Source organism: Ruditapes philippinarum, unplaced genomic scaffold (genome assembly GCF_026571515.1).
Source record: "Ruditapes philippinarum isolate M1 unplaced genomic scaffold, ASM2657151v2 ctg2552_1_1_1_1, whole genome shotgun sequence".
NCBI lineage: Eukaryota > Metazoa > Mollusca > Bivalvia > Venerida > Veneridae > Ruditapes > Ruditapes philippinarum.
Window position 1 is genome coordinate 187,604 of NW_026865226.1, and position 21,445 is coordinate 209,048.

At 30.2% G+C, this 21,445-nt stretch overlaps 1 protein-coding gene across 7 annotated transcripts in view; it reads right to left on the bottom strand.

Moving 5' to 3' along the window:
• The window catches only part of LOC132728258 (serine/threonine-protein kinase Nek1-like), a 55,406-nt gene that overhangs the window by 29,092 nt on the left and 4,869 nt on the right, over window positions 1-21,445 (bottom strand). For 6 of the 7 annotated variants that reach the window (XM_060713869.1, XM_060713868.1, XM_060713867.1 and 3 more), the window contains exons 5-15: window positions 21,356-21,411; window positions 20,503-20,586; window positions 19,891-20,045; window positions 19,173-19,227; window positions 17,898-17,941; window positions 4,268-4,348; window positions 3,633-3,708; window positions 3,145-3,241; window positions 2,348-2,459; window positions 1,414-1,546; window positions 29-160 (exon numbers count right to left, since the gene is read on the bottom strand). In XM_060713869.1, the coding sequence (XP_060569852.1) occupies window positions 29-160; window positions 1,414-1,546; window positions 2,348-2,459; window positions 3,145-3,241; window positions 3,633-3,708; window positions 4,268-4,348; window positions 17,898-17,941; window positions 19,173-19,227; window positions 19,891-20,045; window positions 20,503-20,586; window positions 21,356-21,411 (1,025 nt within the window). The remainder of the gene's footprint in view (window positions 1-28; window positions 161-1,413; window positions 1,547-2,347; window positions 2,460-3,144; window positions 3,242-3,632; window positions 3,709-4,267; window positions 4,349-17,897; window positions 17,942-19,172; window positions 19,228-19,890; window positions 20,046-20,502; window positions 20,587-21,355; window positions 21,412-21,445) is intronic. The other variant, XM_060713871.1, reaches the window with a different exon arrangement.

Genomic DNA, 21,445 nt, shown 5'->3' on the forward strand with positions numbered 1-21,445 from the left:
AAAAATCTTATCAAAATAACATCAATACCTTTTGCTTTTCTACCAAATCTTTATGTCTTTTTTCATATTCCCTTCTTTTTTGATCGTCATCCCTCTTTCTTAATTCTTCCCTCCTTTTTCTTTCCTTTTCCATTAATTCTTGCTTCCTTTTTTGTAAATCCTTCATAATAAATAATGTTATAAAAAATTACATCTTAGAACTGCAGACTAGACTGCATTAATAATTAAAGCCCACAAAAAAGAGGCTTCTCCACATTTAAATGCATTCCAAATATAAAATGTACTAAATAACACCTGCTCTACCCTGTTATTTATATTAATGTAATTTTAAAACTTTACAATAACAAAGTAATCTACATTATCAACAATATCTGATATAAACATCAGTAATATACATGTGTATACAATTAGTTACTAAGTTATGTCTTTTAAGCTAGAATGATATTAAATATATCCTAGAAATGTCCAACCAATGTGCAGGACTTGTGATACAAGTCAGTATATAGAGTATACTGAATGTACATGTAAGTTCAATATAGGCATTATTAAGACATGATTTTTTTTATTTTATTCAACAAGTTCATTAATTTAGTAAATGAACCTACACAAATATAATATTCTATTTATCACATACCAAAAATAAAGACTGTTTTAACTGAATAAGAAGAATTTTTTCATTGACACACCAATAGTGTAACACTAACATTTAGCATGTCTTTAACTTATGTTTGTATAACACAAATGACATCAAGTCAAAATATATGCACAGCTGTGCAGTAACATTTTTACGGAGTCCCAAAAGCTGTATGGCATTGGTATGCAATAAATCACTTAATTGTTTCACATTTACTTGTTTCAAATCAGTAAAAATCAGAAAAATCAGAAAAAGATTTTGATCATTAACATGTGATAGAGAGATGTAACACTGTGTTACTGCTACACATGAGTCTCTAGAAAGAAGAAAACAGTAGACATCAAACATGTGAAGAAAAAAGGCTGCAAATGAAAGATTTGCTTGTGAAGCCCTTTCCTAAGTTAATGTGTATTTCAAGAAATCTTTTCAAACCTAGCATATGTTTTGATTATTTATACCTTGTAAGACGGGGAGATTTGGGGTACACCATTCACTGCTTTTTTCTTTTTCTATAAATATTATCTTTATTTCAACTTATGTCCTGTTTAAAATGTATTGACTTTATGTTAAAGCTTTTAACAGAACAATTACAATCATAAAATATGAAACTTATATGAATTTAAAACATGTATATATTGAGATATAATTTAAACTTATAGATAATAATAAGTCTGAAATCTATTTCAATTTATCATCAAAGTACACAATATAATTTGATATATTTTTAATTTCTAAGCTATGAAGCTACAAAATAATTAACAAAATGCTTTTCAACATACCTGACTACTTGAAGGCCGGGATCCAGCTGCACTGCCAGGCCTGGAACCGGCGGCACTTCCAGGTCTTGAGCCTGAAGCACTACCAGGACGGGATCCAGCACTTCCTGGTCTCTTTCTTACATCTGCTGGTGCTCTAAATTCATTCAGATGTTTTGTTCATACAATTATGTCAATAAAAATACATGTAATAAAATAGTCAGGTAGTCATTACTACCTCCCTAAGTCTATCACAACTTATAATTTGTTTTTGTTTGTTTGTGTCATTTTACGCCTTTTTCCAACAGTATTTCAGTCATATAGGCGGGTAGTTTCCTAACCATCGTTCCTGGAGAGTTACACCAGTACTTGACTACCTTCCTTCGCGCTAAACTACCAAAGCATCTCCCGGGGATCAAACCCACGCCAGAGAGGTAACTGGATTAGAAGTCATCGACTCTAACCACTCGACCACGGAGGCGGTCTATCACAACTTATAAAGATATCAGTTTAATAGACCTTTCCAGTGTTTACAGTTTTATGCAAATTGGCTGGATGGCTATCCAATTACTACACAAGGATTAAAGACATGGTCACCGATTGACCTAGTTTACATGAAATAGCACATAGTTTTGTTTGTGATACTGTTTGTGGGCAGTCAACCAAGCAATAAATAGAAAAGGTTGGGCTAAATTTTTCACAGCTAAAAACTGAAAAATTCTTTTATCACTATGACTAACCTATTTGTCTTTTAAATTTATTTTTATTAAGATGGTGTTGGTACCTTTATACCACATAAAAAGTAGTTGGTGGATTACTGGTAGACCTTTATATTGTCTTTTGTTCCTTTAAATAATTTACATATGTAACTTTATGTAACATTTTAAATTTTATTCCACAAACTTACAAAACCATGAATTCCAAACTGACAAAGCTATGACATATTTAGGTTAAATACCTATTTTCTTTTGATTTCCTGACAACAGGTTGCCCGTAGATTCTAGAGGGGTCATATTTTTTAGCAGCTGCTGCTACAGCTGGTCCACCAACATCACCTCTATTCCTGGCAGCTGAAAATATCAATATTTGCCATGTATGAAATATAATAATGAAAAGTAATTACATGGTTTACAAAATTATTAATGTAACACAAATTTATAGAATTTTGAATGTTTTAATAATTCAGACAAATTTCAAACAAGAATACACTTATGTGATATCTACTAGTTCAAGTTTGAATCAACTTACATGTTTTTGCTTCAAGCTTGTATACAATAAGATAATCTTATCTATATACATTGCAGGATTTAGAAGCGTTAAAACATAATGGAGATCCTTATAAAATTTATTATCCGATATTTAAGACAAATAAAAAACAAACATAGAAAACCATTTTTTATTTATATTCCCAACAATATTTGCCAATCAAACAACACATTTTCTATTTTCATGCATACATTGTTTTATGGCACTTGCAAATATCTTGATTATAAATGATAAATAACATTTCAATTACATAAACTGTTATCAATTTTGTGTTTTCTCTACATAAACAACTTTTGTATGTACTAGCTCATTTACAAGGTTATCTCTCACAGATAATTCTCTATAAAGTGCAATTATATTTTCAATTTTGTAAACTTGGTGTGAAACAGTTGTAACCCATTGATTTAAAGAAATTACACTTGTTTTGCATCAAGCACTTGATATATAACAAATATGTAGTTTAAATAGACATTGTTTTTTTTTTCTTACCTGATGGAGGTCTAGATGCAGGGTTAGGTGGGGGAGGGAGGGCACGCCCTAGTTTGTGACCATGCATTATAGTGTGACTAAACTCTGACTCTAATTGCTGTAATAATACATAAATAATTATAACTTTGTAAACTTCCTTTTTTTAGAAAAAAAGAACAATAACTTGAATGTATACTATCCAAAGGTTAGTCACTATAACAGACAACAATTAAGGTATACCAAAATGATAAAACATACGAGTCAATAATAATAAGTCAATGAAGGTTTGTTAACAATTTTCTATGATGTCAAAATAATATCAAAATGCACAAAATTCAAAACTAAAAAAATATTTTTAAAAAATTAGATGGTTCAATCAAAATAAACATAATTCTAGTTCAAATGCCATTAAAAAACAGAAATTTCCCACCCTAAAATAAAACTTTATTTTCATGAAAGGGAATAGGATTTTAATATTTGTTTCTATTTAAAATATTATAAACACTTACATCTGAAGTCAGGAACTTTGGAATTCTTTGAGAGATGATTGGCTTTTTCAAAATGGAATTGATGGAAGGTCGGTCTCTGCAATGTAATTAAATAATAGAATGGTAAAATAAGACAGTGAGGTTAATGATGAAAAATATGCTGTAGATGAAAAAATCATTAATAAGCTCATTGTACCACCCATATTATTAAATACTTCACAAACACAACTGCATCGAATTTAGAATTGTTAATTGTAAATCAAAGAGGTTTCAAAACTAAATTTTTATCAGCTAGAAGTATAAAAGTGCTGACTGCCTGATTTATGCTGGTGAGATGGTTAAGTCATAATCTGCATTGGTACATTGTATGTTAACTCTTAACATTTTTAATTCAGTTTGAAAGTAGCCTAGTTGTTAAAATATCTGCCTCTCTTCCTGTTATTGCAAGTACTACAGGGATCAGCACCATGTTTCCACTCCTGATATCAGTACTTGTTAGTATCAGGAAGGAGACACTAGAGTTGTTCAAATTAGCGACAAGCTTTCTTCACAAACTTGCTCAAATAAAAATAGTTTAAACTAATATTAAGAAAATATTTCAAATTCTTATTACAGCCTTCTAAGAAAAGAAGATAAAATTCTGTGTAACAACTTACCTTGGAGCTCTTTTAAATAACTGAGCAATTAAATTTCTAAGTTCATAGCTGTACTTTGGTGATAATGGTGGATATGATCCTCTGAAATATAAAGACATTAACTATCCAATTACATTTATCTCAAAAAAACAATATAATATTTTTTGTATAAATTTTTTTACAGAGCTGTCATTAAAACAGCGTGCTTGATTATTCTCAGTGCTTGATAGTAAAACAAGAGCCTGGATAATGTAGAAGTTTTTTTAATCCACTTTACAAAAAGGGCCATTATTCTGTCAAAATCCATGTTACACTTATGGGCCTTGGAAATTGACCTCTTATTATGCTCTAAAATAAGTGTATTAAGTTTCAACTCATTTGCTTCAGTAGTTTTGCAGACACCACTTTGCATTAAAACTTAACAAAAGTGTGGAGACAACACCTAGTCAAGTACAATAGCTCTCAGTATTCTTTGAAGAGTCAAGCTAAAACAGTGACAGTTGTTTAACAATTTTTAAAATACAACACATATATTAATTGTAATGTTGGTGTTCATTGGATAATCGTGAAGTTTATATCTTCTATATAAACAACTGCTACAAATTTATGTATTATTTTTTAATCAAACAAATAAAAGAAATTACATGTATGTAGATTTATTCATTCTTTACAAACACTTTAAACAGATCTACCTGCTGCCAAGAGAAAGTGGTGGTTTGATATATTATCCTGACCATTAACTGACAATTATAAATACTGGACATTTTTTTGTAATATAAATCACATAAATTAATCTATATAACTGAAATTGTCATACAACGCCAGTTTATTTAAATTATCTACAACAAATTACAAAAGAGTCATTGAAATGTAGTTTAAAACAAGATTGCATTCGAGAAAAATGCTATGCCACCGCATGGTTCAAATTTCATAGCTGTACATCAAAGGACAAGAAAGTACATGTAGGTCACATCATCAAAATCTAGGTCACCTGATATCAAAGTTCAATTTTGCAACTAAAACTGTGCATATGGTCAAAATGTCATTGCTGTACATCAAAGGACAAGAAAGTAGGTCACTGTCCCCTTGGGCAAGGCATAATTTTGACCCAAGGGTTTAATTCAAAACAATCTTGATACAGGTCCACCAAACAACATTTCAAGTCAAATATCTAAGCTAAAACTTTCTCCCATTCAGAAAACATTTGTTTTATTTTCTGTTTTTACTATGTGTACATAATGAGAATCACTGCCCCCGGGCAGGGCCAATTTTGACACCAGAGGAAAAATTTTAACAACTTTGGTAGAGGACCTATAAATGATACTATATATCAAACATCAAAGCTCTTTTTTGTTTTTTCACTATATGTACATAATGAAAATCAATGACCCCCGGGGCGGAACCAATTTTGACCCCAGAGCTATAATTTGAACAATCTTGCTAGAGGTTCACTACACAATGTTTCATGGAAAATATCTTAACTCTAGCCTTTGTAAATTTAGAGAAGATGATTTTTTAAAGTTTTTACTATACACATATAATGACCCCCAGGGCGGGGGCAATTTTGACCCCAGGGCTATAATTTGAACAATCTTGCTAGAGGTTTACTACACAATGTTTCATGCAAAATATCTAACCTCTAGCATTTGTCAATTGCTAGAAGAATTTTTTTAAAGTTTTTACTATATACATATAAGGAAAACCAATGACCCCGGGGCGGGGCCGATTTTGACCCCAGGGGTATAATTGGAACAATCTGGGTAGAGGTCTACCAGAAAATGCCTTATGCAAAATATCTAAGCTCTAGGCCGTTTGGGTCTTTACAAGAAGGTGTTTTTTAATTTTTTTACTATATGTACATATAGTGAAAATCAATGACCCCAGGGTGGGGCCGATTTTGACCTAAGGGCTATAATTTGAACAATTTTGGTAAGGGTCTACCAGACGTTGCCTTATGCAAAATATCTAAGCTCTAGGCCTTTTGGGTTTTTACAAGAAGGTATTTTAAATTTTTTACTATATGTACATAGTGAAAATCAATGACCCCCGGGGTGGGGCCAATTTTTGACCCCAGGGCTTTAATATTGAACAATCTTGTTAGAGGTCTACCAGACAATGCCTTATGCAAAATATCTAAGCTCTAGGCCTTTTGAGTCTTTACAAGAAGATTTTTTAAATTTATTCTTATAATTCCTTTTGGTTGCCATGGCAACCAGATTTCTGCATGGAATGAAATTCTTTGAACAACTTTGGAAACCGTTCACCCAAGGAACAATCCTGCCAAGTTTGGTTGAAATTGGACTAGTGGTTTTTCACAAGAAGATTTTTTAAGTTCACTATATAATCTATATAACACACACACACAACACACACAGGTGAATCGCTATATGCCACCGCATCGCAGATGCTGCGGTGGCATAAAAATCTTAATAACTAATAAAAACTATTATTAAAGGTAAACAAGAGGGCCATGATGGCCCTGAAATCCCTCACCTGTAAATAGGCCCCCAGGGCGGGACAAATTTAACTGTAGGGCTTTTATTTGAACAAACTTGGTAGACACCCATATGAAGATGTTTCATGATAAATATCTAAGCGGGGCCAATATTTACCCCAGGGCATTTATTTGTATAAACTTGGTAGACACTGACTAGATGATGGTTCATGTGAAATATTTAAGCTCTAGCTCTTTCGGTTTTCTAAAAGAAGATATTTTAAGTTTTTTCTTTTGGTTGCCATGGCAACCAGAGTTTTACTTGGAATTAAATTCCTTTAACAATTTTTTAAGATGACTACCAAAGGAACATTCCAGTGAAGTTTGGATGAAATTGGCTTAGCGGTTTATGAGGAGATGTCGTTTAAAGTAAAAGTTTACGGACGGACAGACGACGGACTGACGCCAGACGAAAAGCGATCACAAAAGCTCACCATGTCACTTTGTGACAGGTGAGCTAATAGTGCTGCAAATTTGTTAAGCTTAGGAACACCTAACTGGTCCCCGATCATAAACAGAGGGTTTCATATACCAAAATGTTCGGTTGAGTCCCTAGATTACGAAATTGAATTTCATTTTCCCTGAAAGTGCTGGCGGACTAAGAAATTCAAGATGGCGTCCAAGATGGCCGCCAAAAATATGAAAATTATAATTTACTTTATATTACTTGAATTTTGGCAGTTAAAACTGAGCAATAAGTTCTTTCTTTTCATTCTTGTATTAATTGTGTTCCTCAAATGCAGTTTTAATATGTATTTTAAGGTAACTATATTTTTTGATGATAAAAACAAAAAAATAATTACGAAAAATATACGGAAAAAAAATGTGATTTTTAAAAATACTTGATACAATTTCTTATTTTTTTCTCTCTTTTTAATAAAAATTAATTATAATGACTGATTTTAAAGAAAACAACATGTTAAGCTCGACTTTTAAAAAAAAATATAATAAAAAAATAGATAAAATAAAAAAAAAAATTAAAAGAAATTAAAAGAATAGAGGGTATTGTTACAGTCATGTCGGTATTGACGTTTCCGTCAGCAAACTTTAACTGTGATCATTACTTTTAATCTTCTTTATGTTTTGTCTTCATACTTGGCCACAACAACATTTGGGCAAGATCTTTAAGTAGACAAGACTAAATTTGACCTTCATTCATAAATGACCTTGACCTCCAAGGTCAAATGTCTAAATTTTGCTTACTTTTTTCTTCTGATTTTTGCTATTAGATAACTTTATTATTTTCTAATGGATTGTCCTCAAACTTGAACATAATAGTATTTTTAGGATAGACCTTCGAGTTAACCAGACAGACATTGATCTTCACTCATAAATAACATTGACCTGGAAGGTCAAATTATAGAATTTTGTGTGTGTGTGGGGGGGGGGGGGGCTGTAACTGGCTATAACTTTGTTAATGATAAATGGATTCACTTCATATTATAACACAACATTCTTTAGGGTATGACTTTCATGTATAAATTTAAATTGACCTTGGCTTTTAATGACATTGACCTTGAAGGTAAAATAATTGTATTTCCACTGATATTTGCTACAATTGGCTGTATCATGGTAATTAATTTATGGATTATCTTCATACATTGACAAAACAAACACTTTGGACAAGACACACTATCCCAAAAAATGTAATTAAATGAAGTAAAAGGTGGAACTGACTTTGAACTTGAACTTTAAATAATCTTGACTGTGAAAGTAAAAATTTTAAATTGTCATAATTTTGTTATTTATGTACGGATTTCATTTATACACAACTTGTTACCAATATATATATTTAATAATTAAGATTTGGCCTTGACCTTAAGTTGAACATGACTGTTAATGTCAAATTAATGAAATTCTCTTGTTTCATTTTTGTTTTTGTAACTGGCTATAACTTTGTTATTTATAAATTGATAACCTTTATTTCCAGACATTTTAGGTCGAGACCTTTATGTATATTAAATTAAAATTTACTTTAACTCATGAATGACCTTGACCTTGAAGAAAAACTTATTGAATATTAACAGATTATCAAATAATTGGCTGTAACTTGGTAATTAATCAATGGATTATTTCATACTTGGACAAAACAACCTTTTGGACAAGACCTTCTAAAAGGTTGAACTTACTTTAACCTTTAAATGACCTTGACCATCATGGTCAAAGTATTAAATTTTGGCGGTGGCTCTTGTTAAATTCAAAATCTAACATTAAAATTTTTTCATTTAATTACATTTTGGATAGTGTGTATTTTTAAGTGGGGTATGGGGAATGATTAATTTATTTAAATTTCAAAATACTGCAAGTATCCTAATATAACCTTTTTTGACAACTTAAAAGACTTTACATCTATTTATCTTAAATTTCAGAGTCATTGATGTATAGACAATGCACTAATTGTGAAATATGAGAATATAAGTATAATTTCAATTTTAAAATGCTTAAAATTTAAACAGCAAATCTGTTTACACGTTCCTTGTTTCTTTCCCTTCTTCATGAACTTTTACACATATCTTTCTAACATATAAAGTTAGTAAATTTTAGAACCAATATTTAGTTTGTTTGTTTGATTGGGTTTTACGTCACAGGTTATATGGCGATGTCCAACTTTACTGTAAGATGAATACCTCAGGTGCCTTTCCGTGCATTATTTCAGGCACAAACGGGCACCTGAGTAGAACCACCCACGTTGCGTAAGCTAGCTGGATTGCTTCCTCACATGAAAGAATCCAAAGTCCCTGTCGGGATTTGAACCCACCAGCAGTGAGGAACAAAAATTTGAAGGCCACGACCACTCGGCCACGGACGCCCCACCCGAATATTAAGATTTTAGCTTTTCTTTTCATATGTTATACACAAAATTGTCTAACAATATTTGTTACTGAATGAGTGGGATAAAAAAATACTATATTTTACGATGTTGCAAATTTATAAGTTTCGAAAATGCAATAAAATCAAAAATTTAATATGTTGAAATGATTAATAACTGTAATAAAATAGTAAAGGATGAATTGACATTAATTTCCATGAAAAGTTAATTATTGAGGTTAACTATTTAAAATATGATAGAATATATTATTATATCTATGGAAGAAAGACCTGTTTGCTGTTCAGATCGGAATATCTGTCTCTCTGAAACCGCCCATGAGCTACCCAGCAACTCTGTGGACTTTGTTAGGTAACCTTAGGACGGATATTACAGTCCGAACTGCTGCATGTACTATCATTCTGAAATGCACTTGTTGTGCTTACTTTTATATAACAATTGTTGGTCATTGTCGAAATATGAAAAATATACTATTAATTTTAAAAATAGATTTCGCTCTTTGAGCACAATGATTACTTTTTTAGCAGACATGCATAAAGGGATGCAATTTGTTGTGGATAAAAATAAATTAATTTCCATAGAGTTAAATCTTAAAGGCCCATTATGCCTCAAAAATGATTTCATTTTTATTTCTCAAAAAGCTTTTTCATGTTGGATTTCTTTTATAGTATCCAAATAATTACTCATTGGCTAATAACCAGAACTATATTTTTCATCTGTTTCTTTTTTGGCAATAAGTACAGTAATAGTATTTTTGTATAGAAGTCAAAAATACTACTTTGTTTACATTTTGCTACTTTTTTGACAAATTATTTTACATTAAGTGCTACTTTCGTAAGATAACAAGTACCAAACATTCTCTAAAACCTTTATTCCAACATTATAAAATTTATGTTTGCCCTTTCTAAAGAAGTAAAAAGATATTTGTTTCTGAGGCCTTTAATTAATGAGTAATGAAGGAAACTATTGGTTACTGTATTTACCAGTTCGACTTTATTGAAAAGTTTCTAGTGATGCTTTGTTTTTTTGTTAATCTATTTTCCTACAGTTTGCTTTATGTGAAATTATTTTACATCTACGTGTCTAAAATGTCTTCAGATCAGTTTTGTTCAACATGCAGGCTATAATTTATCTATTACTTCCCTGCCGCTTAGGGAAAGGGTTTGTTTGCAGGAATCGGTTTGCATAATATTCATGTCCGCTCTACTACGTTCAAGCTGCTAATAAGTATTAAAAAGAGGGCCATTATGGTCATGTACTTGAGAAATATTACTGGAAAAGGTCACAATTCTGCGATTCAAAAGTCAGTAATAAGGCCACATTAGGTTGTCATTTTTTAAGAGGTCAAACATTTGTATTATGACCACTAAGCAATAATACATGCCAAATATCAAAGCCTTGGGCATTGTAATTTTACATAAAAAGCTTAAAATATGTTTTACATGTACTATGTAACTCTGCTAAAACTTAATGACCTTTATTAAGAGTGGACTTTTGACTTCAAGTGCATGCCTGATGTTTCTTTGCAAAGGACTCTACAAAAATAATATAAACCATGGCTGTGGGGTCAAAATTAGCCCTACCCTGGGGTCACTTAGTTTATATTGACTTGGATATAGGAAAATACATTTAAGTCTTAGTTATGAAATTATGAAATTACAATGTTACAGGCTTAGATAGATATTCATCATTGGGCATTCTACAAATATTCTTTTTTAAATCAGCTAGAGTAAAAAATGACAAACCCAATGTAACCTCATTACTGACTTTAAATCAACACTGAAAATTTAAAATTTGGATCTTTTCTGGCAGAATATATCAGGTGAGGGAGCCAGGACCATCAGGCCCTCTTGTTTTCCTATTTTTACATGGAAAATACTTATTTCATACAAGTGACAATATAACTGCATTTTGAAACATATTTGATAAAATGATGCAATGAAATTTCAAACATTAATTTCTTTAAATTTTGTTTATCTTAAAATATTGCAAATTCCCAACAGTATTAAATACATTTGCTATGTACCCCAATCCACTCAGTTACATACTTAAATGACAATTAAAGTAGAACACGTTTTGGAAAGAAAAACAAATTCTCAATTTTTTATTTACTGATAAAATATGCCAGAAAGAATTTATATGTATAAAATATTTTGAGGGAAAAGAAAGAAAGTGCAAAACTTTACTGTTAAAACATTAAGTCACAGGTTTTAAATTGAAAAAAAAAAACAACATGTATTTTCCTCATATTTCACAACTAGGGCATTGTCTATCGAGCAATGACTCTGAAATATGTAATAAGGAGTAGATTCAAGTCTTTTAGACAGTCAATATAAAGTAATCTGAAGTATTTTTAAATTTTAATAAAATTACCATTTTACCCCACCCACTTAAAAACACATTATCTTAAAAATTATACTAAAATGATAACTTTCATTGGCACATTTTGTTTGTAAAAAAGTGGTTTCCTGTAAATCAGTCATAAGGAAACAAATCATGATTGAATTGCAAGAAAAAAATAGAAAATGTAAAGCAAATATTAAAAAAAAACAGCAATTTTTAGAAATATTTAGCCTTAATTATCGGTTTTTATCATAAAAATTCTACTAGCATTATTAATAGATACCAAAACTAAATTAAATAAATATATTTAATATCAAAATGTTTAAAAACAACCTTTTTTAAAAGTTAATGCTTGCAAATTTAAGTAATAAATAATAAATGATTATTTTCATATTTTTGGCGGCCATCTTGGACGCCATCTTGGATTTCTTAGTCCGCCAGCACTTATGGCAAAAATGAAATCCTATTTCGTAATCTAGGGACCCAACCGAACATTTTGGTATATGAAACTCCCTGTTTATGATCGGGGACCAGTTACTCCCCTAAATAAGCGAGTTATTTTAGTCTATTTGCAGCACTAGTGCTGCAAATTTGTTAAGCTTAGGAACACCTAACTGGTCCCCGATCATAAACAGAGGGTTTCATATACCAAAATGTTCGGTTGAGTCCCTAGATTACGAAATTGAATTTCATTTTCCCTGAAAGTGCTGGCGGACTAAGAAATTCAAGATGGCGTCCAAGATGGCCGCCAAAAATATGAAAATTATAATTTACTTTATATTACTTGAATTTTGGCAGTTAAAACTGAGCAATAAGTTCTTTCTTTTCATTCTTGTATTAATTGTGTTCCTCAAATGCAGTTTTAATATGTATTTTAAGGTAACTATATTTTTTGATGATAAAAACAAAAAATAATTACGAAAAATATACGGAAAAAAAATGTGATTTTAAAAATACTTGATACAATTTCTTATTTTTTTCTCTCTTTTTAATAAAAATTAATTATAATGACTGATTTTAAAGAAAACAACATGTTAAGCTCGACTTTTAAAAAAAATATAATAAAAAAATAGATAAAATAAAAAAAAAAATTAAAAGAAATTAAAAGAATAGAGGTATTGTTACAGTCATGTCGGTATTGACGTTTCCGTCAGCAAACTTTAACTGTGATCATTACTTTTAATCTTCTTTATGTTTTGTCTTCATACTTGGCCACAACAACATTTGGGCAAGATCTTTAAGTAGACAAGACTAAATTTGACCTTCATTCATAAATGACCTTGACCTCCAAGGTCAAATGTCTAAATTTTGCTTACTTTTTTCTTCTGATTTTTGCTATTAGATAACTTTATTATTTTCTAATGGATTGTCCTCAAACTTGAACATAATAGTATTTTTAGGATAGACCTTCGAGTTAACCAGACAGACATTGATCTTCACTCATAAATAACATTGACCTGGAAGGTCAAATTATAGAATTTGTGTGTGTGTGTGGGGGGGGGGGGGGGGGGCTGTAACTGGCTATAACTTTGTTAATGATAAATGGATTCACTTCATATTATAACACAACATTCTTTAGGGTATGACTTTCATGTATAAATTTAAATTGACCTTGGCTTTTAATGACATTGACCTTGAAGGTAAAATAATTGTATTTCCACTGATATTTGCTACAATTGGCTGTATCATGGTAATTAATTTATGGATTATCTTCATACATTGACAAAACAACACTTTGGACAAGACACACTATCCCAAAAAATGTAATTAAATGAAGTAAAAGGTGGAACTGACTTTGAACTTGAACTTTAAATAATCTTGACTGTGAAAGTAAAATTTTAAATTGTCATAATTTTGTTATTTATGTACGGATTTCATTTATACACAACTTGTTACCAATATATATATTTAATAATTAAGATTTGGCCTTGACCTTAAGTTGAACATGACTGTTAATGTCAAATTAATGAAATTCTCTTGTTTCATTTTTGTTTTGTAACTGGCTATAACTTTGTTATTTATAAATTGATAACCTTTATTTCCAGACATTTTAGGTCGAGACCTTTATGTATATTAAATTAAAATTTACTTTAACTCATGAATGACCTTGACCTTGAAGAAAACTTATTGAATATTAACAGATTATCAAATAATTGGCTGTAACTTGGTAATTAATCAATGGATTATTTCATACTTGGACAAAACAACCTTTTGGACAAGACCTTCTAAAAGGTTGAACTTACTTTAACCTTTAAATGACCTTGACCATCATGGTCAAAGTATTAAATTTTGGCGGTGGCTCTTGTTAAATTCAAAATCTAACATTAAAATTTTTCATTTAATTACATTTTGGGATAGTGTGTATTTTTAAGTGGGGTATGGGGAATGATTAATTTATTTAAATTTCAAAATACTGCAAGTATCCTAATATAACCTTTTTTGACAACTTAAAAGACTTACATCTATTTATCTTAAATTTCAGAGTCATTGATGTATAGACAATGCACTAATTGTGAAATATGAGAATATAAGTATAATTTCAATTTTAAAATGCTTAAAATTTAAACAGCAAATCTGTTTACACGTTCCTTGTTTCTTTCCCTTCTTCATGAACTTTTACACATATCTTTCTAACATATAAAGTTAGTAAATTTTAGAACCAATATTTAGTTTGTTTGTTTGATTGGGTTTTACGTCACAGGTTATATGGCGATGTCCAACTTTACTGTAAGATGAATACCTCAGGTGCCTTTCCGTGCATTATTTCAGGCACAAACGGGCACCTGAGTAGAACCACCCACGTTGCGTAAGCTAGCTGGATTGCTTCCTCACATGAAAGAATCCAAAGTCCCTGTCGGGATTTGAACCCACAGCAGTGAGGAACAAAAATTTGAAGGCCACGACCACTCGGCCACGGACGCCCCACCCGAATATTAAGATTTTAGCTTTTCTTTTCATATGTTATACACAAAATTGTCTAACAATATTTGTTACTGAATGAGTGGGATAAAAAATACTATATTTTACGATGTTGCAAATTTATAAGTTTCGAAAATGCAATAAAATCAAAAATTTAATATGTTGAAATGATTAATAACTGTAATAAAATAGTAAAGGATGAATTGACATTAATTTCCATGAAAAGTTAATTATTGAGGTTAACTATTTAAAATATGATAGAATATATTATATCTATGGAAGAAAGACCTGTTTGCTGTTCAGATCGGAATATCTGTCTCTCTGAAACCGCCCATGAGCTACCCAGCAACTCTGTGGACTTTGTTAGGTAACCTTAGGACGGATATTACAGTCCGAACTGCTGCATGTACTATCATTCTGAAATGCACTTGTTGTGCTTACTTTTATATAACAATTGTTGGTCATTGTCGAAATATGAAAAATATACTATTAATTTTAAAAATAGATTTCGCTCTTTGAGCACAATGATTACTTTTTAGCAGACATGCATAAAGGGATGCAATTTGTTGTGGATAAAAATAAATTAATTTCCATAGAGTTAAATCTTAAAGGCCCATTATGCCTCAAAAATGATTTCATTTTTATTTCTCAAAAAGCTTTTTCATGTTGGATTTCTTTTATAGTATCCAAATAATTACTCATTGGCTAATAACCAGAACTATATTTTTCATCTGTTTCTTTTTGGCAATAAGTACAGTAATAGTATTTTGTATAGAAGTCAAAATACTACTTTGTTTACATTTTGCTACTTTTTTGACAAATTATTTTACATTAAGTGCTACTTTCGTAAGATAACAAGTACCAAACATTCTCTAAAACCTTTATTCCAACATTATAAAATTTATGTTTGCCCTTTCTAAAGAAGTAAAAAGATATTTGTTTCTGAGGCCTTTAATTAATGAGTAATGAAGGAAACTATTGGTTACTGTATTTACCAGTTCGACTTTATTGAAAAGTTTCTAGTGATGCTTTGTTTTTTTGTTAATCTATTTTCCTACAGTTTGCTTTATGTGAAATTATTTTACATCTACGTGTCTAAAATGTCTTCAGATCAGTTTTGTTCAACATGCAGGCTATAATTTATCTATTACTTCCCTGCCGCTTAGGGAAAGGGTTTGTTTGCAGGAATCGGTTTGCATAATATTCATGTCCGCTCTACTACGTTCAAGCTGCTAATAAGTATTAAAAAGAGGGCCATTATGGTCATGTACTTGAGAAATATTACTGGAAAAGGTCACAATTCTGCGATTCAAAAGTCAGTAATAAGGCCACATTAGGTTGTCATTTTTTAAGAGGTCAAACATTTGTATTATGACCACTAAGCAATAATACATGCCAAATATCAAAGCCTTGGGCATTGTAATTTTACATAAAAAGCTTAAAATATGTTTTACATGTACTATGTAACTCTGCTAAAACTTAATGACCTTTATTAAGAGTGGACTTTTGACTTCAAGTGCATGCCTGATGTTTCTTTGCAAAGGACTCTACAAAAATAATATAAACCATGGCTGTGGGGTCAAAATTAGCCCTACCCTGGGGTCACTTAGTTTATATTGACTTGGATATAGGAAAATACATTTAAGTCTTAGTTATGAAATTATGAAATTACAATGTTACAGGCTTAGATAGATATTCATCATTGGGCATTCTACAAATATTCTTTTTTAAATCAGCTAGAGTAAAAAATGACAAACCCAATGTAACCTCATTACTGACTTTAAATCAACACTGAAAATTTAAAATTTGGATCTTTTCTGGCAGAATATATCAGGTGAGGGAGCCAGGACCATCAGGCCCTCTTGTTTTCCTATTTTTACATGGAAAATACTTATTTCATACAAGTGACAATATAACTGCATTTTGAAACATATTTGATAAAATGATGCAATGAAATTTCAAACATTAATTTCTTTAAATTTTGTTTATCTTAAAATATTGCAAATTCCCAACAGTATTAAATACATTTGCTATGTACCCCAATCCACTCAGTTACATACTTAAATGACAATTAAAGTAGAACACGTTTTGGAAAGAAAAACAAATTCTCAATTTTTTATTTACTGATAAAATATGCCAGAAAGAATTTATATGTATAAAATATTTTGAGGGAAAAGAAAGAAAGTGCAAAACTTTACTGTTAAAACATTAAGTCACAGGTTTAAATTGAAAAAAAAAAACAACATGTATTTTTCCTCATATTTCACAACTAGGGCATTGTCTATCGAGCAATGACTCTGAAATATGTAATAAGGAGTAGATTCAAGTCTTTTAGACAGTCAATATAAAGTAATCTGAAGTATTTTTAAATTTTAATAAAATTACCATTTTACCCCACCCACTTAAAAACACATTATCTTAAAAATTATACTAAAATGATAACTTTCATTGGCACATTTTGTTTGTAAAAAAGTGGTTTCCTGTAAATCAGTCATAAGGAAACAAATCATGATTGAATTGCAAGAAAAAAATAGAAAATGTAAAGCAAATATTAAAAAAAAACAAGCAATTTTTAGAAATATTTAGCCTTAATTATCGGTTTTTTATCATAAAAATTCTACTAGCATTATTAATAGATACCAAAACTAAATTAAATAAATATATTTAATATCAAAATGTTTAAAAACAACCTTTTTTAAAAGTTAATGCTTGCAAATTTAAGTAATAAATAATAAATGATTATTTTCATATTTTTGGCGGCCATCTTGGACGCCATCTTGGATTTCTTAGTCCGCCAGCACTTATGGCAAAAATGAAATCCTATTTCGTAATCTAGGGACCCAACCGAACATTTTGGTATATGAAACTCCCTGTTTATGATCGGGGACCAGTTACTCCCCTAAATAAGCGAGTTATTTTAGTCTATTTGCAGCACTATAAAGAGGTCAGAAACAGATGAATATATGCACTATATAAAGTAGACCTATTACGATCACTGACTTAGTAAATCAGTAAAATTCTTAATTAAAAAAGGCTTAAAAATCAAAAGTACAAATCATTATTATTACCTGATAATTTTCAATACCAGATTCTTCATATTCCCTGCTTCAAACTGTAATGTATACAATCATTGTTAAATTTTATTTATAAAACAATTTTTTTTTATGAAATATAAATTAAGATTGCTTATCACTATAATTTTTATATTTTTGTCAATAGAAATTAGAATTTCTACCTTTTCAAATCAGAAAGAAAATAGTACAGTTATATGACAACACTCAATATAACACTAGTAATTACATATCAATATATTTGTCTTACAGGTAGATTATAGCATGTATTGTTTCTTCCTTGTTATCAAAACCATACATTCATGCAAATTAAATGATTTTAAGATTTAAAGTGGAAATTGTTCAAAGTCAATACAGTCAATACATGCAGGCACAGTGAACAAAACTTATAAACCCTCATTGTTTATTATAATATACCTTTAACAAATCAAACAAGCGATTACAAATGGCTTTTGACAAATTTTTTATCAATATCATCTTCTTAAAGCATACAATCTAAAGGCATATTATGCCTCAGAAATATTATTTTTCCTTTTGTAGAAAAGGCAAACATGCATTTTATTATGTTGTAATAATGGAAGTTGCCTATTACCTGAAGAAAATAGTGTTAAATGTGAAAAAAATTTGTGATAAAGGTAGTAAAATGTAAACAAACTGATATTTTGTCTTCCATACTAAATACTTATTCACTATACCTGTACTAATTGCCAAAATACAAAGGTGCAAAATGTAGCCGAGCTATATGACCAATCAGAAAGTTTTTGGAAACTGTAACAGGGAATTAAAAATTGAAAGTTTTTGAAAAATAAAAATGATAGAATTTTAGGCTAAAAGTTTAAAAAGGGCAAATTGTTACTTTCAGTTTGTTTTCACTTTTTTGACAAAGTGCAAAAAAAAAAAAAACATGTTTTCTACAAATGTGTTTTATTTTTTAGTGTGTCATGTTCGACGCGGCTGTAAATGTGTTAAATATCATTGGAAATAAGTGAAATTACTCATGGGTATTAAGAAATCAATGTTTTAACTTCGCATGTAATCTTTTGTCAGTTTTGCTTTAAGGTATTTTTATGATTCTCAAAATGTGCAGTGGAGCTTTATTAGCTTTGTTCAGTGTAGTTAAGAGTACATAATTCATTTATATCAAAGTTGCACTAACATAGCTTAAATAACCATTTTTTTCAAAAGAGGTAAGAAACATTTTAAACATTTTATCAGGCATTCCATAATTGATAGATTACCTTGAAATAACTTTTTAAGGATAAAAAAACTTACAGCATGTTTTAATGTAGCTAATTCATATACCACACATCCTAATGACCATACATCACTGAAATAATAAAATTGATAATATCATGTATACAATACTTGTATCATAGTTTGGGGAGCTTTCTGTTGAAAAAGTGTCAGAGTTAAATCGTATACATAAACATGCACAGTGCGGTAACTGAAGTGCCGCACTCCAGATCATGCCCGTTGATTGGCTCAATTTTGCTGGGGTTTACATATTGTGATGGCAGAGAAAGGGAAAGCGGCAGAAATATCATATTCAGATGCTCGATCATTAGTTACTTTTTCCAGGGGTTTAAAATTGTGACAACAGGGAACGTGTTTTTATGTTTGACTATGATACAAAAGAGAAAGAACACCAAAACACTCGGCAATCTGATTTATACTCGAGGGCTACGCCCCCTCGTACAAATCAGATAGCCTCGTGTTTCGGTGCTCTTTCTATTACTTAAATATACATCTTACTATTCACTAAATGAAATAGATAATACTTTGGTGGTACTTACACATAGCATTCATAATACAAAATAATATATACTCATAAAATGTACAACAAATAATTAATTAAATTATTAATAATTAATGTTCTGGTTTACACCATTGGAAATGAAGTTAATGTATTATTAAACAGCATCAAACATTTCCTTGCATAGAAATTTCATATACATGTAATAAAGAAATCCTGAATAAATGTTTTTCTTACCTTTTATTATTATAAGGTTTATTTTCACAGATTTCTGGACTGAGATAGTAAGGTGTACCTATACATGTACGAGCCAGCTCTACTGTACTATTGAGCACCTTAGCTATACCAAAATCACCAAGCTGTACCATCCCTTTACTTGTCAGGAATATATTCTATAACATAAAGTCAGTGTATATCAACAGTTAAAGTTATAAGAGTCATAAAATCTTACTTAGGTATATTGTAGAGGTACTGACAAACTGTATATGATATATTTCAATGCAAATTAAATTTTCATTACAACATCATGTTGCCAAAAGTCAACTTTATTTCAAGTTTTATTAATATTGACATTAATTTAATATGACATATAAGACCACAATATACAGTTTAACTTTAACCAATGCACTTTATCCATGATATCATATATTAAGGTCATAATAAACCATCATATATACTGACATAGATTATGCTTCTTAAAAAGATATTAACTTGCTTGCACAATAATTGACTTACTGCATTTTTATACAACTTTTTAAAACAATAGCTGAAATTGTTGCTGTTCAGACATCTACATTTTGATGCTAAATGTGCATCTATAAATAGAATGGTTTCTTGCTTTCAACTAACCTGTGACTTTATATCTCTGTGTAGGATTTTTCTGTCATGTATATGCTTTATAGCCAGACACATTTGAACAAACCAGTCCAAAATCTGAATCAAATAAAATATGAAAGACAGTTCAAAAATATGATAAGCCTCTTAAGTAACAAACAACTCATATATACAAGTTAGTCACTGAAACATAATTAAAGCATATAGAAAGGTCACTTATTTCTTCAGTATATGCACTAATTGCTTTGTTATGATTCCATTTGTTTAGCCCCAAAAGAGCCATGTGTTGAGAGGTTCAGACAGACAGTTTTTATGTCCTGTACAATATTAAGACTAAATGCTCCTTATATCACAGTCAGATTTCTCAAAATTGTTTCAAACAATGTACAGCCTAGTGAATTTCCAGTCATATAGAATGTAGCCAGAAATATGAAGTGAGAGGATATGTGTGTTCCAGTATTATAACATGTGACTGACTAAGTCATAGACATATATGTTCCTCAACAGAGACTATTACCAGCCAAGTTTAGCTTTTACCAAGATATAATACTACAATATAAAGTTAACACTTTAATCTAATCTTGTACCCTAGATACCCGACTTTAAAATACAATGTAAATCCCCTTTCCCAGCTAATTTGATTTTATTGGGCTTAAATATATAAGCAAATCAATCATGTACTGAATAAAATATTTTTGCATTGTCACTATTTCCGAATGTGATTAAAATCTTGAAATTACCAAGTTCTTTTATGTAGCCTCTGCACAAATATAACAAATCTCATCATATGAAAATAATGGCCAATCTACCACCTACATAAAAAGTCACATTTTCAATGAATGACAACAAAATTCTTATACAGACATACCTGTTCTTCACCAAATAAAATACCCCTCTGATTATTGATTTTGGCATACAAATCACCTGAAAGAAGTCAATAAGAAATTAAATATGCAAG